This window comes from Tachysurus vachellii, chromosome 14, assembly GCF_030014155.1.
Source record: "Tachysurus vachellii isolate PV-2020 chromosome 14, HZAU_Pvac_v1, whole genome shotgun sequence".
Taxonomy (NCBI): domain Eukaryota; kingdom Metazoa; phylum Chordata; class Actinopteri; order Siluriformes; family Bagridae; genus Tachysurus; species Tachysurus vachellii.
The window spans coordinates 15748832-15776782 of NC_083473.1; the positions used below are offsets into that span (position 1 = coordinate 15748832).

Genomic DNA, 27951 nt, shown 5'->3' on the forward strand with positions numbered 1-27951 from the left:
AATTAAAACATTAACGCTATGCATCAATGGCGGTCTATTGGTGATGCGTATACAGCGTCATATTTTCATGCATGCATCCAAAATCAGTGCAGAATCAGTGTTAGAATATTTATCTTACAAAACACTAAAAGAAATGAACGAATGTACATTCTTCTTAGCAAAAGTTTGAAATCTTCTCACAAATTTTTGAAAAACACAGTACACAAAACCCTTTACAACAAAACACAGTACACAAAACCTTTGAAGTTCACTACAAATATCTGGCCCTCGATCAACAATTGTTTCCAGCTTCAAGGAAAGAGAATACCAACAATACAGTGTTGTGTTTGAGTAGAAATGGCTGAACCAACTCTGTGCCCATGCAGCATGTCATCCTTCCATTGAAACAGAGGGGCTCGTGTTATAATCAGTGTTGTTCTAGCCATTTTTATTTACTTCATACATATATAAATCAGAAAGGTGTTTGTGTTTGTGTGTACAGTAATTGTAAGTACAATATTTCTACATTGTAATTCTTCTTCTTTCGGCTTTTCCCTTCAGGGGTCGCCACAGCGAATCATCTCTCTCCACCTATCCCTATCTCCTGCACCCTCAACACTCGCACCCTCTAGCTTCATATCCTCATTAATTACATCCATATACCTCCTCTTTGGCCTTCCTCTTTGACTCCTACCTGGCAGCTCCATTTCCAACATTCTCCTACCAATATACTCACTCTCCCTCCTCTGAACATGTCCAAACCATTTTAATCTGGCCTCCCTAACTTTGTCCCCCAAACGTCCAACATGAGCTGTCCCTCTGATGTACTCGTTCCTAATCCTGTCCAATCTTGTCACTCTCAAAGAGAACCTCAACATATTGCTTTCAACAGAAGATTTATCTATGAAGTTTTAATTATGTTTTAATAATCTTTTTTGTTAATGTATCGTTGCTATGATTTTATTTATTCTGAAGAAAGAAAGAAACATAATTATAAAAGAAAGTTAGTCTATTTCCCAGGAGGAACTAAGGGCATTGGGAGACATTTGTCTAGGTCTTGCTTGCTTGTAGATCTATGTTGTGTTTAACTACTGCCTTTATTACGACTTTGTCAACAATGACCTCACTATTTCCCTTTAGGGAATCTCCACTGCCATTTTAAGGGCCATTGCAGTGCTTTATTAGCTCAAGTGAAATTAGATGTTGGATGAGCCCTTGAGGGCTTGGGATATTGAGTGAAAATTACTGTAGAATTCAGGACAGAACCTGCCAGTAAGTTGTTATGAAGTGCGATCTGAGTTCTCTCCCTTAAAAATGCAAATGATCGTATTAAAAGTTTAAATAAAATATACATGACGGTACACAGTTTCCTTCAGTTCCTCTCTGGTTTCCTCTCACCTCCACCTGTAATGTGCCAGCAGATGGACTGGCTACACTAAACTGACACTAGGTGTGAATACGTGTGTGATGGTTCACCACAACAATAGGATAAAGAGGCTACTGAAGATGAATGAGTAAATAAAACATACCTTGACTGATATACTGAGACCTGGTTTTATACAGTCAGCAATGTCATCCACATTTGACAGCCAATGTCAATTCATTACTTTATCCTGCGATAATTAGCCCAGTATTTATTTCAAGCACTAGCTAGATTGCAAGCTAATTTGATTTAAAATGAAAATTATAACTACTACTGACTGGGAGTAAGTGCATTCAGAGTATCTAGTCTGTGTCACACACTCTCACTCCCACTGTGCTAAAAGATTATGTCTACTTATGGGCCTTGACACCACAGTGAAATACGGAGATACTCTGGGTATTAGACACACAATTTAGGACTAAGGTTTAAGGTTTTTTTTTATGTTTATGTGCAAATAAAATGAACAGGTCATTAGGATAGACAAAAAGTTTCAAAATTTTATTCATATAATAACTGACCGAAAGGGTTTAGTGTTATAAAAAAGTATCTTTATTATCCACATTTCAATATGGGCAATATTCATATAAAGAGAAATTTGACGGAATGTTGTGCAATAATTTTTTCCTTAAAAAAAAAAGAAAATGACAAATAAACAGCATTTTTGATGATATAGTGCATACATTTGCAAGCTGCTGCTTACTCTTTGTAATTTGATTTCTAAATTGCTCGAGACATTTTTGGCAGCGTGCCATCTTTCAGAAGGAAATGTGGGTTTACCCAATCAGATAAGCTCATAGTGAGAAGAGCTTCTCTGATGAGCTACGCTGTGAGCTTGAAACTGTTTTTTCTTGCTTTAATTATTATATTTATCAAATTCTCAGAGTCTCAGAACTACATATCGCTTGTCCTTGAGGGCACTAAGCCTTGCCATTGCTATAGCTTTAATCTTGAAATTCTTAAATATACATGCATATTGACCCGATTATTCGTTTTCAGAAATTCCTTAGAGAGTGGTATCCATACAGTTGGTTCAATAAGACTTCACTTCAAATGTCTCAACCATTATCCGTTTGTAAAGGTTGATAAGCACATCTGCACTAAAGTAAGTAAAGCCTGAGCATATAAAATCCTTGGACAAATCAAGCTCAGGAAAAGCCGTTGGCTTTCAAATGCATACAGTACTTTATTGCCAGGTGATGTAGCAGTACTCACACTATGGCACAGTCTAAACATTTTAAAAGTATAATTGTATGGGGAAATGGTACAGCTAAAATTCTAGTCAATGTAGTATCTTTTTTGGAGAGATTCTTAAATAAATACATAAAACACATGAAGTCCATCCATATTTAACAAAGTGAACATGTATATGGACATGTGATAAGGGTAGAAAACATGGACATACGCAAAATAACAAATGATATACTTTGTTATTGGATGTGTCTAGTCAGCTCATTAGTTCAGTAGTCAGAGCACAGATAAGGGAATTGGACATTTTTAGTTCTGGCTCAATCAAAGAATCTTTCAAGTGCACTGGAACTTTTGCTCTTGAAAAACCTTCAATGCACCATAAAAAACCTGGGCACATCAATGCTCACTATGTTCTCTTACTGGAAATGAAGTGTCTCAGTTAAAAAAAGGTGGATGAACTCTCAGCCAACCTTATTTAGAAATGTAATTAGTTTGTTATTGTTGTAGCTTTCAAATGATTATAACGTTAGCTATTTTTAATATTATTAAGCGTTCTATATACAGTTTAAGAGTCTAATCATTTTTAGGTGTTAGTAGTTTTAAGTGTTAGAGCTAGTTAGCATACGGTCATGCGTCAAGTACTGTACCATGACAGGAACGCATGTAATTAAACTAACAAATTTAGATGGCATTTAAAACTGAAATATTTGATCTGTTTTTCCAGGGTTTTTCCAGTGACGGATGAGAAATTAGAACTGGAAATTGAGTAATAAGTGTCCCAATGTGTAATGAGACAGGATCTTTGTCAGTACCCAAACTTGTGTACACGATATAATGGGAGCTAAAGAGTTGATTGAGATGTCCAAAACTAAGCAAAATAAAAATAATAAAACAAAAGTAAGGCCTTCTTCTCTTACAAGGAGGAAAATCCTAAAAATAAGGATAGATTTTTGGCAGCCACATTGTTTTTTATGTTAATAAATAGCAAATATGTTTGACGTTTGTGGAACCAAGAACAAAGACACTCTAGATGACTGCATACACAGATGCTAACATACACTGAATGCTCTTATATAGAGGCTGGGGCTGATTGCTTTTAAACTATCTCAGCCTATCAGTGACAGCCATGTGAAGTGATTTTTCAGAGTGAAATTTCAGTTGGATTTACTGTTTGTTGGGGTCATTAGTAGTGATTGAGAAGGCGTATGTGAAATACTATTTGGAGGAGTAAGTCGAAGTTAATAGTCTAATCAAACATTGTCCAGTCAAAGTACATTACAAGAAGGGTCAAATAACAGAACTGTAAGTTTTGTGTGATTTAATGGAAAGAGCTTGCAATGCTGAAACAGTGACCCCTAGTTGTATCTGTATGTATTCAATATATTATATTAGAACATCTATTTAAATATATATACCCTGTTCCTATATTATATATTTTGTATATTAGAACATATTATTTGTTTGATTAGAATATGCAGTACATTTATGATTGTTTATATTCCTATTTCCTTTGTGCCTATATGTAATAGTCCTATGATATGATGAGACCTCATGCTAAGTCTCAGCAATAATGGTTTCATGAAGCAATGTCAAGTTGCTGAGAGGTAGAAGAATTTTAGCCCACACCAGCTGTCACTGGGCCTGATGATGCCTTTTATATTTAGATTTTTAAATTGGCAAAAGTAAAAAAAAAAAAAAAACTCGAAATGAGAGAAAAGGAAGAGAACCAGAATAAACTGTTGGAGTCATTTCGATTATTAATGGTTCCTATGATGACAGTCATCACCTGATGGGCCAGATGATAAAAAAAAGCTTACCTCATTTCCTGTATGACTTAATGAGTGCATGAGCAAATCAGATTGGAACAAACAACATACACCTTGAGATAGGATACACTTATGAATCAGGTTAAGAGGTGATCAGGAGGTAAAGATAAGGCTTTAAGGAACCACTCCGAGGTTCTCAGGATTGAATGAAACGTCGCATTGCAGTCTTAATCAATACACCACCCCAGCTCTATTGTATGAAGGAAGTGGAGCTAAACACATGCTTGCACATGGTATTGAAGCTGTGAATGAAACATATGCTCATTTATTTTATTTTAAAACCATATTGCCTATACATATTGCCCATTTACAGACTTCTATTCACATCATTTTTAAAAGATTTAAAAAAAAATTGTTATGATTTGTAAAAGCACAGGATGATTTGTAAAACACAGGATATTCAGAAGCCTCTTTTGGATGTCTATGGTCAGCAGGGTCTGATAATGAATAACAATTGCAATCAGTAAAACTCATTTGAAAGAATGAAGATGAAAGGCATTCTGAATGACTTTTAAGAATAAAGCTTAGTGTAGCACAATGCAAGGCTTTGTGCCAATTGTGTGGGCTCAGGAGGGCAGGCTTGGGAAGGCGACTGACACAGAATATCCTCTTAACAGAAAAAGCTTATTGAGTGAAATTGAAGCAGTCAGAGAATTTGGCAAAGGTCGCATGACTGATAAGATACTGAACTGCACTGGCACGTTCCATTCAGCATATGGTGGGCTGAAATATTTAAGCAATAGATGGGTGACTATCAAAGGCCTCGTAATAGTTTTACCTGAAGCTTTACCTGAGGTGAGGCGATGAGATTTATATTGAGCTTGACCAATCACTTTTAAGGCACTAAAGGCGAACTACATCTGACATTTTTATCACCACATAATGCAAAGTCACCTCCAAACCACTGTCTTACCTCCATATTTCAAGCTGTTGCCTAGGAAGAGTTGACTTTGTGCAAGCTTATAAGTTGTCATACCTTCAGTTTAGGTCAAACCAAAAAAACATATTATTCAAACCCAGTGCAACGGAGTAAAGAGAAAACTTCACAAAGAAGTGAAATCTATTCGTATAATAAGAAAATATAGTAGATCTTTTCTTTTATTTTACATCAGCTTGCTCAATTCTGTGACTCATTCAACAATTAGAGCTGAGAACAAAACAGTCTTTAATTAATGTTTCCTATACACTGTGGCTGTTATCAGCTCTAAAGGACTCGTCTGGCCGAGTAACTTTGATACGATAGATATCTGATGTTACATGCTTAGGTGCTTCTGTAAATTGTCAGTCCTCTTGGATGTAAAATCTGGATTAGCATGCAAAATTAATTACATCCGCTGAGGCAATCTTTCTCAGCCACACGTATCCCTTGAGTCCTTGCTAATGAGCGCAGTTCCTGATTCTAATTGTCAAGTACTACGAAAGCTATAACAATAGTTTAGTAAAACCAGAGTGTGTGAAAAAAGATACAAGGTACAAGATAAAGCTCTTCCGTAAGACTAACACCTGCACAGATAAATCGATCGGCTGATTTAAAAAGCCTTCGGATGTGTATGCATATATAAATGAGATATCACTGGCAGACCCAGTCGATTTAATACCCGTGCGCTTGGGATTGCTCCTCTTTTAAGGTATGCCGTCTCCATCAATACTAATATTTGAGCATCTGTTGTAAGTGCGAGTGATGGGTTGCATTCTCTCTTAGGCAATTCCTTTTTTTTGCATTGGCAGCAAAACCTGCATTTTTTTTTCCAGAAATGAATATTATGTTTGTACTTAAAGAAATGGCAATAATATTACTAATCCATTCTTTAGATAGCATGTTACTGTAACCTTGTATAGAAATATGTTGACAAAACATACTGTGTTTTAATTGGCTGAGTGTGCTAGGAAGAAAAATACATAACCTGTAGTGAACCTACATGTAAAGTGCTGATACCTGAGACCCCAGTTACCTAAACATCTCCTATCATCATCATCATCATCATCATCATCATCGTCGTCGTCGTCATCGTCATCGTCATCAGTATCCTTTTTTAATATCCTTTTTTTAATCTTTGTTGTGTGTTATATGTATATATCTTTGAAATAAAAATACAGTTTTTTTTTGTTCTATCCTCTTTCAAGAAGCAGCGGCACCAAGTGCATTGTACTACATTCTGACACTTACATTACACCACAAACTACAGCAGGTGAATCCAGAAAAGGGCTGGTGTTGCTGCCCAAGCAACCACCCTTGTGGATAAGTTCGGACATCCCTGCCCTACATAATGAAGAAATCAGAAGACCTGAGAGCGTCCAGTGTCCAGTTATACTGCTAGTGACATTTTCCTTGGTTCATCAAAGAAGCCTTACGGGTACTGGATCATTTAAAGTGTTTGCTTAGGACTGATGGTCTGTGAATGAGGGATTAAGCTAAGTAGAAATTAGTTTTTAAAAATTCCATTTCAAAGAGCATAGTCCATTTTCCCCTTCATCATGACTGACGCCTTTGTCCCTGCAACCATAAAATTTAATGACAGAGGTGATTTTAGCAGAAACTCTCCATTTCCTAGGGATAATAAGTTATATAATCAGAGAAAAGAAATGACATAATTTGTCATATAGACATAGTGCAGTTTTGTGCGTTGCTCACTTACCATACGTTCAGTGTGGACACCCTTACTCATTCTGTCCTGCTTTCTGACATGGCATTAGTAATGCAAGATTTGTCATGGTGACATGCTAAATAATGTTGCTCCTGTATGAATGGTAATTAAAAGAGTGATTAGTTATCGTACCCATACAGCCATCTAAGCTGACATGCACCATATTCTTATATTCAGTGGTGTGAATATAAGAATAAAAATAAAAAAATATATTGCCCCTTCCTGATTTTTTATTTTTTTGCACATTTGTCACACTTTAATGTTTCCAAAAGATCCTCAAAAGCTACACATCATACCAAGATCCAAAGAAATTCAGGAACAAATAAGAAAGAAAATAATTGAGATCTATCTTTATAGGTTATAAAGCCAATTCTAAAGCTTTGGGACTTCAGCGAACCACAGTGAGTGCCATTATCCACAAATGGTGAAAACATGGAACAGTGGTGAACCTTCCCAGGAGTGGCCGGCCTACCAAAATTACCCCAAGAGCGCAGCGAAGACTCATCCAAAATGTCACACAACAACATTCAAAGAACTGCAGGCCTCAGTTAATGTCAGTGTTCATGACTCCAACATAAGAAAGAGACTGAGCAAAAATGGCCTGCATGGCAGAGTTCCAAGACGAAAACCGCTGCTGAGCAAAAAGAGACATAAAGGCTCGTCTCAGATTTGCCAGAAAACATCTTGATGATCTCCAAGACTTTTGGGGAAATACTCTGAGGACTGACGAGACATCTGACATAAAAGTAACACTGCATTACAGAAAAAGAACATCATACCAACAGTAAAATATAATGGTAATGGTAACGTGACCTCAAGCTGAAGTGAACTTGGGTTCTGCAGCAGGACAATGATCCAAAACACACCAGCAAGTCCACCTCTGAATGGTTGATCTGAATGGTTGAATCCTATATCCTTAAAAAGGTGGTTCATGATCAAAAACTCTCCAATGTGGCTGAATTACAAAAATTCTTCAAAGATGAGTGGACCAAAATTAGTCTACAGTCTCATTGTAAGTTATCGCAAACACTTTATTACAATTCTTGCTGCTAAGGGTGGCCCAACCAGTTATTAGGTTTAGGGGCAAGCACAGGGTCATGTGGGTTTGGATTTTGTTTTCCCTTAATAATAAAAATCTTCATTTAAAACCTGCATGTTGTGTTTACTTGTGTTCTTTTTGACTAATATTTTAATTTGCTTGATGATCTGAAACATTAAAGTGTGACAAACGTGCAAAAAAATACAAAATCAGGAAGGTGCAAACACTTTTTCACACCACTGTGTATATATATATATATATATACAGTATATACAACATCCTGTGATGCTCTGTGAAATTATGTGATGTTGATGCACACTCCATGTTTTGATGTTTACAGAATGGAAAACTACTGAATAGAACGCTAACTGTTAATGAATAGATTTGCATAATAAGTGCATAATGAGGTTATAGAAGGTCAGTGTCATTGTTCCCGAATACAAGTTTTGATTTTGTTAGCATACATTTACCATAATGATTATACTAAAAAAGCATATTGAAGACACTTCCATTAAAATATTAGATTAGAATCGTGCTTAGGCTGTTGTAAAGTTTAGTAACTGTTAGGAGCTTAAACATCATAATTGTTTTATATTTTGTAATTATCCATCATTAACCTAATCATTATTAGTTTTTATGTTTTTCTATGTTTTTATCACGTTCGTGTTTAAGAAAATGTTTAATGGCAGCAGGGCCATTTCTAGCTGAAAGCAGTCTAAGCAGTCTCCAGAGCCAGTAGCAGGTTGTCACTTACCGCTTCCAAAATTTCAGGAACAGTTCTTAATAGCAGTTTTTGTTGTAACCCCTAACAAATTCTTGTCTGTTCAGTTTTGCAGTCATTAGCAAGTGACATATTCTGTCTCTTGAGGTGAAATTAGCATGTAATCAATTCCCAGGTCTTGCTTGAGAACGTTCCAAAGATTTTATTCACCCAATTCCACTGGGTACAGCAGGTGTTCTCAAAGCCTTTGCACCCAGGGACACCTTCTAGTAGGGAAAAAAACAACAACAACAAAAAGACGCTTGTCTGAAAAACAACAACACAGCTTTATATTATGATGGTATAATAGGCAAAGATACAGTGTACCAAAACCAGTTCCATAGAGCTAACACACACACACACACAAAGTTTACCTCATGGGATACCAGCCAAATGTAACCACAAGGTCACAACTGTAAACTATTCATATCCTTCTTGGAAAATTTGTTCCCGTACCAGATATAAAAACAGGTCTGTTCACACAACACACACACACACAAAACACACACACACACACACACACACACATTTTTTTATCATTCTTCAGTGCATGCTTTATCCTGGTCAGGGTCGCAGTGAATCCTGAGGCTATCCCTGGAACACTGAGCATGAGGCAGCAACACATCTTGGATACACACTTTCATAAAAAGGTCAATTCAACATAGCCAAGCCACCTGCAACCCTGCAAGCCTTTAGGAGGTGAGAGGAATCTGGAATACTGGAGAAAACCTACGACAGTATCCTGAGCTCAGGGTTAACCTGCAGACCTCGAGGCTCTGAGGTGGCATCACTAGCAGCTGTGCCACAGTGCCGTCTAAAACCACATTAAGCTATATTATTTTTGCTTGTGTTTAAATTACTGGTTTGCTCATAGTCAAGTGACACCATCCAGGAACAGGAAACCACCCACACAATCCCCAGCTGCTACAGAAAAGAAATGCTTTTCAGATCTGTGAAAAAAGTCTTAGTTGAAATTGTTGAAATTAAGCATTAAAAATATCCTTGAGTGATGATGTAGGAACTGGTTTGAAGAGAGTAATTGGATTTAGTATCATTTAATAGTGATATGGATTTAATAAAAAAAAAAATGAATAGCACATAACCAGTAAAGTCATGCTTTGACTTCAGAAGAAATTTTATTCTCAGTGGAGTTTTTTCAAACAACTCGGTTTGTATTGAAATAATGGAGTGTTAATTAAAAACAGATTAAAGGTTAAACAATTAATGCTGGTCACAGAAAGCAACCAGCGTTATTCTGATATTCAAAAAAAAAATCTCTTCAGTTTGAGCAGTGCTTTGTACAGTATTAAAGAAACACTGTCTACACCCTCCACAACTGAGCGTGTCACATACAGTACCAAGCAAAATTCTAAGGCAAATTATTATTTTAATTCAGTCCCCTACTAAACACAGCAGTCTGATTCAATGCATTTACATGTGCATTAAGAACAAAACTTCTACAAAAGTGCTGAGTGTCTGTCATCTCCTATTAATTAATTAATTAATCTCAGTTAATAATGTCAAAAAAAAGGTGAAGTATATGAGTTGTTAGCACTTCTACTGTTTTGGTATGCCATGTTAAGTCATTTCCATCTGCCTTTAATCTGTTCTACTGAGCCATCGAATCCTTCCATTTGTAACTGCATTTTCTCAAAAATCTTTTTGTCTTTTAATATGATATTACCAATATTCCTCTCCAATCTCCTTCACCAATCAATTATTTCCACCAGAAGCCAAGATGTAAAATGTAAGACATAAATAAACACAATATGCTGTAAGGTATTATTGAAACTGAAGATAGAAATAGTCAGATTCAAAAATTTGCAGTTTACAGGTTTCCTGTTTCAAGCCAATCGGAATTACATTGAGATCAAGCTTAACTGGATCTTTTAAAGTGTTTACATAAAAACTTTTCAATATAATTAATCTATTAATCAGATTACTAATGGCTTAATTTGTTGCCATAAAACTTAAACGCTTTACCGTTTTAACCGGATTTCGGTCATTTTCGTACCAAGCAGTTTTATTTCATAAAAATAATGTATGAAAACGAATCGCTTATTCGAATTTATTCTTCAAAATTTACAGAATGGATTTTGTTGTTCTAATTATCTAATCTAATGTAATTGTACACTGTATCAGAGTGTAGTGTTGCTTTCTGCTTCATCCTGAGCTCAGGTTACTGTGTGTCGTGTTACTGTTCATCTGCAAGGTTTCCTCTGGGTTGTCCAGTTTCCACCCATTTCCCCAAAACATGCCAGAAACATGAAATTACTAATTACTTTAAATTCCCCATAGATGAAACTGATGGTGTGATGGCATATGTGCAGAAGGCCCTGTGATGTTATGGTCCAGGATGTGTTTCTACCTCACAACCTGTGTTCCTGATAGGATACAGGTCCACTATAAATCTGACCAGGATAAAGTAGTAACTGAAGATAAATGGAATAATTAGATCTTAAATTGAGCACCTAATAGACTTATTATATAGACTTATTATAAAATTACAGATTGTCACAGTTTACTTTACAAAGCCTTTCTAGTCCTCTGTGTTCAGCTATGTGAAATCTGTGCAGCTCTTTCAGAGGCACATTTGAGATCTTACTGTAGTAACTACATTTATTATACTGATTGATGATTTAATAACAACAGATGAATAGATAGAATAGAATAATAGATCATCATTTTATCATTTCTCACATAAATAAAGGTTACAGGTGGCAACTCTGAACCTAGTAATCTGACCTCATGCTTGTGCAACCAACGTTAAACCATTAAGAGCAGTAGTTGCTATGGAAAGATGGATGATAATGGGGTTAAGACCTTGTACAGTGCTTTATTCTGTTTTTAAATTGTTGTGTAGTTATAATAATGTTAAAGTTCAAAGATGGAAAGGAAAAGTAATCAACCATTTCTGACATTTTTGTGTCTTTTTTGTGTCGGAGGAAAATTATACTTTTAAGAATTCATTTGTCCATTGACATTTAGTTTTTTTTTAGTTGTCTACACAACAAAGATTGTATGCAGCAAAAGCATAATTATGTATATTTACTCTATATGCCATAATGCTGTTGAATTCTCAGTGAGGAGACTTCTGAAGCCTTTATGAGGTTTGAAAGCATGCTGTGGACCTTTGTGTTGATTGGCAAGAAGTTATGTATAAAAGGGGCACTTTTGCCTATTTCTTCCTGTTTACTACTCCACCTTCCTTGCTTGATGGACAGTTCACAAACAGCTATCAAACTCCAACTGTTTTGTAAAACCAAGCTCAGAAGCTTTTTCAGTCAGTTCACAGAACTCCTCCAGACAAAGCAGGAAGCAACCTTCACTGCTCAGCTTCACTTCTAATTTTCACACTGTTTTCCACTCATGGGATGTGAGGTCTTGCTGTTTAACTGCATTACTCCTTTTTACTGTACAGGGAGTATTACTGTGGGCAGCATGACACACTCCAGTCCTGAAGGGCTTTAGTAGTGCTTAGATTAGCATTTTAACTCATTTAACACATCAGATTTAACTCATCATCTATTTCCCAAGACATTCAAAGACATGGAAGAACACATACGTCTCTATGGCTGTGACATGCTTTCCTGTGTTTTGAATATGAATCCTATCACTAAAAATGTGTTAAGAAGGTTTCAGTGACGTACTGAATGAAGAATAAATTAGGGGCAATTTCACTCTGTGTAATCGCCTGTAAGCACAACTCTTTTTTTTTTTACATTTAGCAAACCTTCTTTTTTCCACAGTGGCTTTATCTCATTTATACCCTGAATAGTTGAGGGCTAAGGTCTTTGCTCAAGGGCCCAGCTTTATTGTGCTAGGATTTGAACCGATGCCCTACTCTTCAGGGGGCCAACATCTTAACCACCAAGCTATCACAACAGAAAGAGAGGAAAGAAACCTGCCACGGTTTCAAACCTTCATACCATTCTGTGTAGTGATCTTACAACCAATGTTAGTGCAGTTTCTCATGGTATCATGGAAATCCAAGATAATCTATTTTTGAGCTGTTTGTTAACAGCAAACGATCTGATGTGGATGCCATAAATGAAACTGGTGTGTTTTTATCTTTGAAAGCCCAATTATAAAGCCCATTTATACAAGAACATTTATATATATATATATATATATATATATATATATATATATATATATATATATGTGTGTGTGTGTGTGTGTGTGTGTGTGTGTGTGTGTGTGTGTGTGTGTGTGTCTACATGGATTATGATGATCATTAAAAAGGCTACAGTACTTAAACTATAAAAATAAATGTAGCACAATTCTACTTGTTGTAGCAGCAAATAAAGTCTACTTGTTGTAGTGGCTTCATGGTCTTGTGTCCTTTTTGGACCCAGCGTGAACTATGCTGCATGATTAGATTAAGGTCACTGCTTGGCGTAGAGTCTCGTGGAACAGGGTCTATCCTCAGGAGAGGAACTCTAAATATGCAAGAGTCAAAAAAGATTGCCATTAACCGGAACTAATTACCATTTTTAGTCATTAATTTACACCATCGGATAAAATAAACAAGCACAATCATGCAAGCCGTGTGAAGCTTTCTCTGGGATACTTTCTGTAATGTTTATGAATAGAAACAGTGGGATTCAAGTCTTAAGGGAAGGAAAAATTTAAAGCCTCATTCTTCATCATCAACTTTTAAACAGTGCAGTCAAGTCCACACAGGCTAAGGTTGACCCTGGCAATTAATCACAGGGGTGAGAAAAGATAGAAGAAAGACTTTCTGAACCAAAACTGAGAATCGTATTCAGAGTTAGTGCCCTATAAGTAACGCTACATTTATTTTAAAGAAGGAGAATAATGGCATTTTCACAGGAAAAAAAGCAGAACTGTGTTAAAATGGTAGCCTGTTGGAAGTGAGAACTTTTTTTTTTTTTTTTTTTAAGGTTAGCACTCTAAATCAAGTCTAATGCTTATCCAATCTAATTAATATTATTTGAGTAGATTTGTCAGAACCTTCAATGATGGTCCTTCTATTATTCAGATAAATGAATTGAGATTTAGCGAAGGCTGATACATGTTTATTGTAATAAGTAAAAGACAGATAGTTCAATACATTTCACTTATTATGAAGGAGGAATCAGGCTGGATAGTAAATTTGGTCAACAGAAATAGTCCTAATGCAAATTTATTGTATCTTATTTGTGTAGTGGTTTCAGCCCCATAAGGTGCATTACTGTCATCTGCTGGTGAAATGTTTGCCTATAAGTTAAGTTAAACTAATAGACCATGGCATTGCTGCTAGATAAAATTATTTAACTTGAATCTATTCACTAGTAGGTTCAAATACTGGTCAATTTATTAACATTTAGATTTTGCTGTACTTTTTTTTTTTAATAGAAGAATAAAATCCATTAAAAAACGGGGGGGGGGGGGGAATGGGAGAGCTAGCTCAATTCTCACATACTTCTCACATACTTCTCACATTTTCTAAATGCATGCATGCAACGTGGCTTCTTTACACCTATACAAATTACCAAAACTTTTTTTTTTTTGTCTTAATACTATATACATGTCCAAAATGTGAAATCTGTGCAGTTATATATCCATAATGGAGCTCTAATTAATTGTTAGCTTTTTATTTATTGAATTATTTTAAAATACATCTCTTTATCTACTTCTGTTTGTAAGTAGATGAGAAAGCATGGATATGTGATCTGTGGTACAACTGTAGCACCTATTAGAACTTTACAGGCTCTTGGTTCAGAGGATCTCAGACTGTAAAGAGTATCACATGTAAAGGATACACTCATATGTTCTAGTATTGTACATCTGTTACATACGACTCATTTTGGTTTAGAATGGAAGATGTTCAGTGATCTGATCAGTTTAAAACATTAATGTGTAATTTTACTCAATCCAAAAATTAACAAAAGTGTATAATTTCCCTCCTGCTGTGGCACAGCTTCTGAAGTTCTAAATGAGAAGGTGAGGAGTGTAATAATTTTCAGCCTTTTTTTGGTTTACGGTGTCAAATATCTGAAGTTGGAGATTAAAAAACTTTTTTCATTTTAAGTAATAAAAAATAACTTTATTAATATATACCTTGGATCAGTGCCAGACTGGAATAATGTAAACGTTGTGGTCATGTAGTTACTTCAATCTACATGACATTTGAATATAATATATATATATACCTGTGCTTCCTCTGGTTACTCTGGTTTCTTCCCCCAGTCCAGTGACATGCATTGTAGTCTGATTGGCATCACTAAATTGTCTGTAGTGTATGGGTGAGTGTGTGTAAGATTGTGCTCTGTGAAGGGTTGGCACCCTGCCCATTGTGCCCCATGCCTTGTGCCCCGAGGCCCCAAGTTCCCCATGATCCTGTGTTGGATAAGTGTTACAGAGAATGCATGGATAGATGAATTGATAGACAAATATTTTTTAAATTCAACCTGAATTAATGGATTAGTTATAGATGGCATTGCATTGGTTTAATACTAAATAATAAGTGATTTTCTTTATAGCTACACTGAATGCTGGGAGGTTAGATAAGATAATGCTTAGCACAATATTAGATAAAAAAAAAAAAGCTTTCATATCACAAAATTAGAATGATGGCCTTGGAGTTTTGCTGCTTTGGATGTTTCATCATGCCACATATTTTTATTATCACACACACACACACACACACACACACACACACACACACACACACACACACACACGTGGACCAACCTGGTCACGCAACTGGGTCAACCTGTACTGCTATAAAGTAGTAATTAATTCTGAAGAAACTTTCTTCAAGCTGCAAGCATCAAAAGTGATTTGGGGGCTCATTGCTGCTGCCCTTTCACACTGAACCAGCATAAACACTTTCTACTGCTTATTTATAATCTGAAACGGAAGTGATTTAGGTAATTTGGGAACATTTACATTGGTATTTTGTAATTAGTTTTTGAAGCTCACGCGCTATAATATGAACATGTTCTTGTAAGGTAATAGTCATATTCAATATAAATATACTAGTTTGCAAAATTGTCTAAAGAGAATAAATAATAGTTTGCAGTATAAAATTAATGATCTAAATAAGGTAAAAGTCTACGAAAGTACTTGAGCAAGCTATAAGACCTGATTGATGCAAATACAGTACAGACCGGAACTGATCCTTCTCATACTATGCTGCAAATGTTGTATGTATTTTTCAGTATTTGCTTCCTATTTTAAGTCCGAAATATAAATAAATTGTTGAAGATGCACACTGCTTATTTTACATATGGCACTGTGAATCTGTATGTTGTACCAATTCTTCAAGCTAGGAGCTTAGCATTTTATTCAGCAAACACAAGCAGATTACACCATAGTAAAAAAAGGCCACACTGACTAGTGCCAAGTGAGCAGTGAAAAATCGTTTCTAACACTGAGAGCCTGGAGCTTGACAGGTAAAAGTACATTTGTTTGACAAAGAGCAACAGCTCTTACAAAAGTAACCTTAAGCTGTTCAGTCACTTAGAGTCATTTTTCCTTTCCGCACTTTTAGATAAAACCCAAACCCTGGCCCAAGCTTCAGAGAGGTTCAACTATTGTGAAATGTGATGGCAGCTCATTTTTAGAGTAAGTACCAACTAAATAATTGCGGCAAGCTCTGGAATTGTCGTTGTCAGAGTGCTTATTAAAGTGTGTTCTGGTGCCTCTGACATGAAGTGGATGCAGGGAATTGGTAGAGACGCTGGATTAGCGGAGCATAACTTTGCAATATGCCTTGTGCTCTAATCCTAGATCATAGTCAACAGAAATCCTAAGGCAAACATTCAATTTGTGCAGCATTATGATTATGCACTCCGTTGTGCTTTCCTGACAGCAGGTGGGCTTAAAGCACACCACGGTTTGATAGACACACTTAGACACAATTGGCAGCACCTGCACTGAAGCATAGGAGCATCAGATGGCTTGGACAGTTTTGGCTAGAATCCAGCAATTACCACACCAGGGGGCTCCATTACATGGGCAACAGCTATGGCCAAACCTAATGAGGCACAACCGTAGCAAGCAGTATGCTTCTTAAAAGCATCCAAACATATTTGCAACTCTTCCTTTTGAGGCCAGGAAGGCTGTCTAACAGTAAAATAATTTTTTTTTTGAGAGCAATGAGAAGGAATGCAAGATTCTTGTGAAGCTATGAACATAATTGTGAAAAATCTCTGTAATGTACTCCTTCCGTACGGCGAAAGCTCTTAAGAGAAATGGCACTGCTTATTTAAAGAGGACAAATGTGTTTTGCACAATTTCACCCCAATTTTATAATTTATTTTGAAAATATTTGGAATTCCAAAGAAAATAATTTGTATGTATGAAAAAGCAAAACGAACACCCTGAGACCTTTAACAGAATTACAAATGAATCGTGCATCATAAAAGCACCACCCTCATATTATAATCATTTCCCTTTGGATTCCCTTTCAATAGACCCATCATTCCCTTTCATCTCTTCAATGTTGCTGTAAGACTACTTCATATTTTTTGAAACCATATGGAACATTCTGGCCAGGGTTACTAGTTTGTGTTCCCTTGCTAGCTTACTGTCCTTATTATCAATCACTCCAGCACTGTCACTGACCTCTCAGTCCTCGGCTGGATGCCCCAAGGAAAAGCCTCAATACAGAGCAGATTTACACAGTAAACTCATGAACAGATCAGTGAGTGCTGGATAATATGTCTAGCACTGCTAATGGGAGAAAAACAACTCAAAACCAAGCAGGAGTCACAGTGTTGGGCAACAATCGCCTGAAAATACTAGATTATGCAAATTTCAATTCAATTCAATTCAAGTTTATTTGTATAGCGGTTTTTATAAATACACTCACCATAGAAGAAGACATGGTAGGAATCTGTTACCAGCTTTAGTAGAGAGGTTGAACCACCAACAGTAGCCACATGCCGTTACCATTGCAGCATGTGCATCAGGGATTGAAACTAATATGAATTATTCAGATATTCACAACAGATATTCAATTTAGTTTAATAGCAAATCAATCTAAATGACTACAGATGCAGACATTAAGTGTGAAAAGGTTCACAGGGCATCAGGTTGAGACCAAAGATCATCGTGCATTACGACTGGAATCACACAGGATGTAACAAAAGAATCACATGAGTGGGAGAATTTTGCCTTCATTCTTTCATACTTACAAACTCTATACTTGCTGAAGACACTAGCATAATTCTAAATATTTTTTGGTCTGATGTCAGTAGTTCACTCCAGTAGCCTGACCTAAAGTACACTGGTACACCGGGACTACTGGGAACCTACTGTTTTTTGTTTTATTGAGGAAAGCCATCATTGTTTTCAAAGATCCCTAGCTTACTAATGTCCCATTAGATTTACATATTAAAGAACACATTCCAGAAAGTTCCACAGAGCATCTGGTTGAGACTGATTATGAACTCTACTGAAATAGCTGGAAAATGTTCAAGCTCAGCAATTGAAAAAAGTTTTGTTGCTAATGGTTATAATTTGTCAAGTCAAGTCAAGTCAAGAAGCTTTTATTGTCATTTCAACCATAAATATAGCTTTTGCAGTACACAATGAGACAACATTTCTCCAGGACCATGATGCTACATAAAACAAAGACAGAGCTAAGGACTTAGTAAGTTAGTCCTAGATACATAAAGTACAACTGTGTAACCTGGTGCAAACAGTGCAGGACAAGACAAACAAGACAGACAAGACAGTGCAGGACAAAAGAAACAAAAAATTACAAGACAATACACAAAAGACAATAAACAGAAACAGCCTGACCAGTGTAAATACTGTATGTTCAGACAATATTACGTGTGCAATAAATACTGGAATGAACACAGTGTTATAGCAGCAGTTACCTGAGATATTGTACAGGGTTGTGCAAAACAGCAAACAATCAACTGAAATGTAAGACAGAATGTGCAAATAGCAAAAAGTGTGCAAAAAAACAGCATGTAAACAGATTGATGGATATATATTGGAAGTGTGTGTATTTAATGTAGGTCTGTGCAGTCCATACAGCTGATGTGTGTGTGTGTGTTGTGCTCAGTACAGTTCAGTTATTAAGGAGTCTGATGACTTGTGGGAAGAAACTGTTACACAGTCTGGTCGTGAGGGAGATGTGCCTTTCTCAGCCTTCTTAAGAAGTAGAGACCCTGCTGGGCTTTCTTGGTGATGGAGCTGGTTTTGAGTGACCAGGTGAAGTTCTCCGCTAGATGAACACCAAGTTTGGTGCTCCTGACGATCTCTACAGATGATCTGTTGATGTTCAGCAGTGAGTGGTCACTCTGTGCTCTCCGGAAGTCAAAAATCATCTCTTTGGTTTTATCCACATTCAGAGACAGGTTGTTGGCTCTACACCAGGCAGTTAGCTGTTGCACCTCCTCTCTGTATGCTGACTCGTCGTTCTTGCTGATGAGACCCACCACGGTCCTGTCATCAGCGAACTTGTTAATATGAACCAAAAAGGAAAAAAAAATATTTCTAGTGTTTCCATGTGCATAGTTATACGGTTATACGGTTCATAAAAAAACTCCTTTGGTCTAGAAGAATAAATAGAAGTTCAAATACTTTTTGTGCGGTAAATAAATAAATAGTATATGTCAGTGTGTGGCATTGCGTTATACTCCAAATGACTAAAAAGAAGAAAGGGAAAGATGGCTGTATGACAGCAGTAATTTCTGCAAATAAATACTACATCTTTTGTCATTTTGTGGCTTTGTTGGAATGTGCAAGTGCACAGGATGATATCCAGGTGATTCTCGCCACCGCTGGTGTTTAAGGAGTGTGAAATAGATCGGCTGATTGCAATCTAAGAGCAGCTCACAGAGGAACACAGAAGAAGCGACATGCACATCTCTAAAATCTCTACAAATTTGTTGTGCTAATCTGTGTTGCAATGCATCAGGCACATTCTTTCTGAACAGACATTTCTTTTCTTGAGTTTCATTTGAATACTACATGCTGATTTTAAAGCTTTAAATGATTTGTTGCTGTGTTACAAGACATTTGTGCTTAATAAATGAGGCTTCCGACAGTTTCTAATATTAATTCTTTTGATGTCAATGAAACATATTTTTTAATCCATAATTTAATCAACTCTGCTCTTATGAAATGATGGTCTTGTTATAGCATGATATCACCATGAAATGTATTCAAGGTTTTCTGACTGGTCATTGGGTGACAGGCTATCACCAGAGGATAGACACTTCACTCAAGTAGAGATACGCTGATTAACTGTGACATTTTCCGTCTTGTCTCATTTCTCCGTTCTCTCATTCCATTATGCCCATCTACCAAGTCTAACATTCATGCATGTGGACAACTCGATGTCCTCTCAGGTACAGATCACATCAAGGCTAAGGAGGACCTGTGTTATACGCGCAGATGGACAGAATGTATCTACAAATGTAAATTAGCATTTTCAGGAAGTGGTTCATAAAGCTTAATTGTGAAGCGGAATATTTTCATGCTGTGTTGTAATGGGGCTTCTGTTTAAACATAAAACCCACAGCATCCTCTGCTGTTTAGGCTTCTGTTTCTGAAACCACGCATCGCATTTATGCTTCTTCCCCTCATCATTTTTTCATTAATGTTCACATTTGTCACTTGAGCATAAACGTGAGACTGTGCTATGCTCTTTGTGCATGTTGAATGAATGCCAGAGTTATTAAAGTGATTTGTTCGTTATCAGAGGACCTTTTTAAAATTGTAGACTTTCTCCTCCTTAATATGTAGGAGGATGTAATCTTTTTTCTTTGCTTATTACAAACACATAAATGTGTAAGAATGTGGTAATAATTTGCAGGTTGGTGATGGATGGCACTGTCTCATGCCCTACACATCTTACATAACCCTGTGTGAATTTGAAGGAGGCAGCAGGGTTAATAGTTACTTTAATTGTTGTCTCTTTTCCTCCTTTTCTCTGTTGTACTTTTTTTTTCTTATTCAGGGGCTACATGTAAATGCCAACCAAATATCACAAGCGTCTGTCTAGCTAAGCGTGTGGTTCACTGTTCTCCTTTTGTCGTTAATGCACTGAGTTCATTGCTATCTCAAGCCTTTTTTGTGTTGTGGCATTAAAGCATGAAACATATTTTGCTTTTGTATGTTATTTACGGCTTGCTCAATGTGAAAAAAAAAAAGATGTCGAAAAGACGAAGCTTTAGTTGCCGTTCAGGTTGGCGACCGCCAGTTGACTGTGACCCTGAGATCTTGTGGATAAACTGTGGGCCATTAGAAGTGCACAGATTTTCCTCGTGATGTATAGGTAGCAGCAGGGGTCCCTCGTTCTGATAATTAGAAAGTGATTGAAGGTAGAGAAGCATAATATTTGTCAAGTGTATAGGTTAGATAAATGTCTGTCTTAAAGGGAGCCAGGGAGCCATTGACTAGCACAAAAAATATTTGTTCAGGCCAAGATGTCTAACATAAATAATCCTCCATTAGCCATCTAAAGGTTAGGGGGCATTAGATCACATTGAGTGGACTTCTGTTGTGACAAAGTGCTTTACCTTGGTTTCTAGAAAATACCTTTGTTCTGAAGTGTTCCACTCAGTGACTGCAGAAGCAATATGTGTATACTACGTACGGGGACATTTAGTGGAATACTCCTGTGGATGAAACATTGGGGTGTCAGTAATAGGTGCGATTAACACCTAAACAGTGCAAGCTGCATATGCTAGAATGCCATTGGAGGATTTTACCTTATCACATTTAAAATCCAATGCAATCTGATATTCACATAAGCTTTTTCTATAATGAGTCAAATCTCTCTGGAATGAATGCCACCTACTGGTTAGAGAACAAACAGTGCAGTAAGGAATAGTCCTTTGGGGTTTCTTTAGATATCAGCACTTTCTCACCCTAATGATATAGTCTGTCACTCAGCTGTCTTCGGGCTTTGTTCTCTGGCCTTGCCAATTATACATGCACCCATGTTGTTCCCCGTGATTAAGTCTATCCTGAGTAATTAGTCATTGCTTGGTTGTGCGAGCCGACATGCCAGGAACGGGCAGTTTATTTCTTCCAAACAAAGTAGAGCTGTAGTAGAACTGCAAAACCAAACAATGTAGAGTATAGTAAAGTTAACTTATAGAAATTTACATGGTGCCATTTTATCTATCAGTTACCTAAAAAAAGAAAAGTAGTACTTTAAGATAATTGAAGTTGTATAATTTAACCTTACAGCCATGGTTATACAGTAATCTGCACTTGACTGTATTAGCCATCACCCCCTGCATGTCTCATGTGCCAAGCTGTCACTGTTGGGCCCTTGAGCAAGGCCCTTAACCCTCACTGCTATAGGGGCGCTGTATCATGGCTGACCCAGTGCGGAGTGTGGATATGTGAAGAAAGATTTTCACTGTGCAGTAATGTATATGTGACAAAATAAAGGCTTCTTCTTCACGATAGTGACACTCGTGACACATGCCCCAATCACCCTCACCTGTGTTTCACCCTGATAATCACCCCTATTTAAGCTCATGTGTTTCAGCGCATCACCGTCAAGCTCTGCTGTCATGTTTTCTTTGTTTCTTCACTTCCACAGCCTCATTCACAGTTGTGTCTTTTGCTGCTTTGGTTTATGCATCACTGTGTTTTTTTCCTTTTTACACACACACACACACACACACACACACACACACACACACACACACACACACACACACTCACACACTCACACACACACACATATGGGGTCAGAATTGTTTCGTTATTCTGAATAAATATACTATGATCCACAAATAAATATAAAGAGTTTCACAAATATTTTTTAAATCAACAAATGCACAATAAGCAAACCGTAAATATATGTTACACATTTCACAAAAAGAAATGAAATTCACAAATAAATAAAATGGAATTTGCAAATTAAAAAAATATTTATAAATATATATTTAATTGTATTTATTTGTGAATGGCTTCCTGCTCATTTGTGAATCGTGTTCTGTGCATTTGTGAATCACTGCACGCATTTGTTGATTGAGTTCTGTGCATTTGTGGATTTGAAACATTTCTAACGTCAAGACGTGCACAAGAATCCACAAATAGGTGGACTCCACCCACCGTCTACTCCAGCCAATCGGAAAACGGTCTCGTGGCACGGTCTACCTCCAACCAATCACGTTCTGATTTACTCGCTCTGAGGCTGTTCTTCAATGCAGTGTCTAGTTTGCACTTGTTTTTTTTTCATACACACACACCTGCACTTGCTGAAGCTATGATTACCCAGCATACCACACTCATATCTTTAATCAGGTTTCAAAGTAAATCTTTAAAGATACATAAAAAAAAGGTACAAAAGACGCATCATTGAGGGTACAATAAATGTAAATGTTTTTTTCAGAGAGTTTGTGTTTACATTAGTAAACTCTATGTATTAGTATTACATATACTGAATGAACACAGTATTAAAAAAAATTTTTAACATTTTTTTGAAGCATTGAGATATCCGATTTTTGTTTGTCTGCAGTGAGAATTTTTTAGTCTTTCACCTTTAAATAGAAAACTTGAAATTATGTTGGAATTATTAAAATGAGAGAATTGATAGTGTTCATATTACACTCTGTAACTAATCCAGTCAGACTCTATGTCACCTTTCTCTTTGCTTGTCCAGCATTTGGTGGCTTTTGCATAACAGTTCAAGTGATACAGTCTATTGCAGGCAACCAAAAACAAAACAAAACAAAAAAAAAAAACAAAAAAAAATTTTTTTGGCTTGGCAGATATCTTTCTGTTGTGCCTGCCAGGGAGACTTATGCTAATGCCATCTCTAAATCGCCAGCCTCGGCTTTCAGAAAAAAGCAAATCTTGTTTGTTCCTTCCTCCTGACAGAATCTCAGTGAAATATACTGATCCTTCAGGCATTTGGCTTATTATCACCATCTCAAAGCATGTTCCCTCATTTAGCATTATTAGCATTTCCCTCAGTTAGCATTATTAGTATGTCTGCTAATCAGCCGATTGTAACTCAGTTCTTTGATGAGATTATTTGCAGTAGTCTTATATGATGTTTAACTTAGATAAATAATTATTTAACTCCCTAAACCGTGACACTGAAATTTACCGTCATGCCCTGTAGGAACATAGAGTTGGCAAAACAGCTTACTGTAACTGGATTATTGTGCTGCTTATTAGAAGAACTTCAAATGTGAAACTTCTACTGAAAGGCCTGAGTTTAGTGGGGTGGGAGAATGAGACACGTGGGCTAAGAGTTTTTCTGTCAGTACCAGGGAAACACTCGTCTGATGACCACATAAGAGTGGGCTATATAGCACTTTAAACCTTCTATCTGTCTGATGCCTTGGTGAGTCGTACCGCAGTATAGATGCTAAAGGGGCTCTCCACTAAGAAATAATGAACAAGAAAAAGTGGACATCAGTAAAAAATAGAGACCAAGCAAAAACCTTGGCATTACTGCATTTGATTGCAGTATTATTTAGTCTAAATGTGTGAAGAGAAAACATTTTATAATTAGTTTAAACCTCCATGGAATGTTTCTGGTTTGGTGGTAACTGCTAACCATAATGAGCTAGTCCTCCCAATGAAGGACAAGGACTAGGTGCTCTGTCTAACATTACTGATTTTAGCTGTTGGGTTTATGTTCTATGAGGTCTGATTGTGTCAGTAAATGGATCTGCTCAGTCTTCAAGATCAGCATGAATCGCATTTGTCATGAAATGCAGTGTTATCCCCTCAAACAGGATGTTAGGAGATATTCTAGCTTCATCTGCAAATGCCACTTACATCAGAATGTACGTCACTTTATTTTCCCCAAGACACCGGCAAAACATCTAAAATTATCTTAGACGCCTAATGCAGGTGCAAAGTTTCCCATATGAATTGAAGGTGAGAGACACAGATAGCACCAAATGCATGGTCCCACACTTCAGCTCAGACAGTATCCTCCGGAGTGCACATGCTTTCAAATGGAGGTGTGAAGTTGAAAATGGCACACCAGCGGCAGTTCACACATTCAGCGTGTTTGAGGAGTGCAGTATCAGGCTGAATGAGAGTTTCTTACAAAACTGTTGAGAAATCAGAGCAATAGGCAATTCATTGCGGTGGCAAAGGCTCCATATCCGTCATGATTAATTATGAAAGTTTGAAATGAGCCAAATGATTCATCACGTTCAGGGTTTTTCATTGAGAGAACGAGGCCTTTGTTAGAAAAGAAATGCCTCATTTGCTTTTTTCACACTTTAGCCCATGTCTGTTGAAGACACATCTAACTTGCTTTTTCTACACCTTCTCCAAGCCAGTGCTGAGTGTTGGACACTGAATATATGGCTGTGGAAGAAAAAGATCTCCAAGGAAATAGTTGCAACAACTAGAAGACAAAGATGGTTGGACACAAACATATGCTTATTAGAGCACAGGATGGGCTCAGAACATAGTTAGGGTGACATAACTATAAAAAACAACAAACAAACAAAAAACAGAACAACAAGGAAGAAGACAAAACATGATCAGACTTGAAAATGAGAAACTGGGATCACTGGTACACTGGGACCACTGGGAACCTACTAGTAAATACTGGACCCACAGGCAATGCTAGAAACAGGACTATTTATACACAGAGATTAATGATCATACAGATGAGATTAAGGTTGACCAAAGCAGGAATACAGGAATAAATCTCTTAGGACAGGGTCAAAATTGCTGATGCTGCATAAAAGACAGTACTCCTATGTCTACATTTATAGTTGATTTATTTAATTACATGCTTCAAAAAAGTACAATAATATATTATATCCAAATTCTTGCGACATAGTGGCAGAGATTTGTGCACATATTGTGTTCTGCTCCTCTGTTTCCAGAAAGCATTTATATTACTCTCTCCTTTATAAAATATTTATAAAGCTTTAATGATATTACAGATTATTTTATTTAGATTTTTGTGATAGTTTGGTCAATATAAGTTTGAATGCTGTTTATTTATTTATTTATTTATTTATTTCATTTTTTTTACTTTTCCATATCGTACTTTTTCCATATCATAATTTTTTTTGTAGGGATGCTGGCAGTTGGTGAGTGGGGTATAATGAAAAAAATAAAAGAGGCTAAGCATCCCTCTATGCAAAGCAGTTTGTGTGCATGCTGCTTGGAGTCTTTTAAATAACTTTAAATAAAGTTCACTTGGGAGGTTAATTAGTACTGTCGTAATGTAATCTATCAGTATTGAATTGCTTTTCTACATCTGACAGCTCCATTATGGGGACAAAAACAAAGAACTTTGAGCATTTGAGTTAAAACAAAGAGATATGGTAACAGTAGTTAAACAAAGGCTTAAACAGAGAGGACATGCTTTACAGTTCAAGCAGCTTAGTGTTTCAAACCGAATCAAACTTGCTGGGATGGCTATAAAGTTTTGGAAATATATAAAAGTTTAATAGGTCATCTGTACCGCATGACTTGAGCTTCGCACTGTACTGAAAGTTATAGAAATGGGAAAATTTGTCCTCTGAACATCAAGGATCTTTTCTACCATTCCCAGTGTCCCTAGCCTCTGTCTACCACTCTGAATGAAAGCGTCTGGATGGCCACAGTAGCAGAACAAAATTACTGCTGTAATGATTTATCACCTGTATTCAATGCAATCCTGCAGTAGCAAAACTAAGTGGTTTTCTTATCTGCACAGATGCTAACAATTTTTCACAACATATTATGTGCTGCTGTAATTAGCCCTTCATGATATATTGTGATTAGTCTGTATTGTATAAGTGAGCCATACACGGTATGTTTAGTGCTGTTGGCAAATTAAAGGCAAATTACTTGCTTGTAGAGTTTATGTACCACAGTTATTCTTGACTCTAAATATTATAATGTCCTTGAGATGTAGCAAAGTAATGCAAATTGAGATTTCACTGACCACTTACTCAAGTTTAGACATCCTCTTTTAGATAAGAAATAATTTATGAAGCCTGACAGGGTGTTTGACAGGCACTGTCAGTAAGTACAGGTTCTTTTCTACCTATCCAAATGAATGTTTCATTGCATGGAAAGAAGCATCTGTAATTTCCATCGAACCAAACCATTTACTATTCAGGCTGCAATAAATGTACACGATTTTTCGCCACCTGTTCAATGACTCATCCCATTGACTTTTATTTGAATAAAAGGTCTGTGTATGTCAAGTCTACTCTTGGCACATCATATTTGCAACATCTTCAAGATAACTCAACATTCTCAACTGAACATGCCAGGACCTTCCATTCTACCATCAAATTCACACACAGATCTATACACACGGTTGAGAGTTCACACGCTGATCTCTGGCATTTATATTCAAAGGCTTGAAATTTATAGCCGAGGCTGCGAGAGAACTGCTATACCTGCACGAAGAGCAGCGAGTGTCATTTGTATTGCTGGCAGGCTCTCTCAACGTCTCTCTCTCTCGCACCGAATGCCGATGAGCTCAGCCTCTGGGGCTCTGGCCGACAGCCTGGCCTTTTGGCTGAGGAGAAATCAATCAGACCGTCAATTGCCTCCAAAGAGCCATTATCCACCCTGCCTCACTACTCACCAGAGTCCCCCACCTCCTACATCTCTCTTCTCGCTTACATGATGTTGCTGTGTTATACTTATCTGATGTATTCAGGTTTGAACGTCCACAAACATCCACCCAATGAGCATTTTTGTATTAGCATTGATTTTTATCTACAAGACATCAAGCATCAGTTTCTTAATGCAGCAGTAGCTCAGTTGAAGTTGGTACTTGATAGAGATCTCTCAATTTGGCCTAGTAAAACCTCATTATGTTCTTGGCAGTGGAACACTAATGCTACATTTCCTAGAACATTACAAAGAGTTCTAACAAGCCTGTCTTACTTCTTCACAGATTCCTCAGATCAGCTATGCATCAACTGCCCCAGAGCTGAGCGATAACAGCCGCTATGACTTCTTCTCTCGTGTAGTGCCACCTGACTCGTATCAGGCCCAGGCTATGCTGGACATTGTCTTGGCAATGGGCTGGAACTACGTCTCCACGCTGGCCTCAGAGGGCAACTATGGCGAGAGCGGTGTAGAGGCCTTTGTCCAGATAAGCCGTGAAACTGGTAAGTAAAGTAGTTACTGAATATCTTATATATGTTTATACAAGTTCAGGA

The 27951-nt window shown here is 37.0% G+C and overlaps 1 protein-coding gene across 1 annotated transcript in view; it reads left to right on the forward strand.

The window, feature by feature from the left end:
• Window positions 1-27951, forward strand: part of grm8b (glutamate receptor, metabotropic 8b) — a 127051-nt gene that overhangs the window by 7318 nt on the left and 91782 nt on the right. The window contains exon 3 of the mRNA XM_060886569.1: window positions 27684-27900. Coding sequence (XP_060742552.1) covers window positions 27684-27900 — 217 coding nt within the window. The remainder of the gene's footprint in view (window positions 1-27683; window positions 27901-27951) is intronic.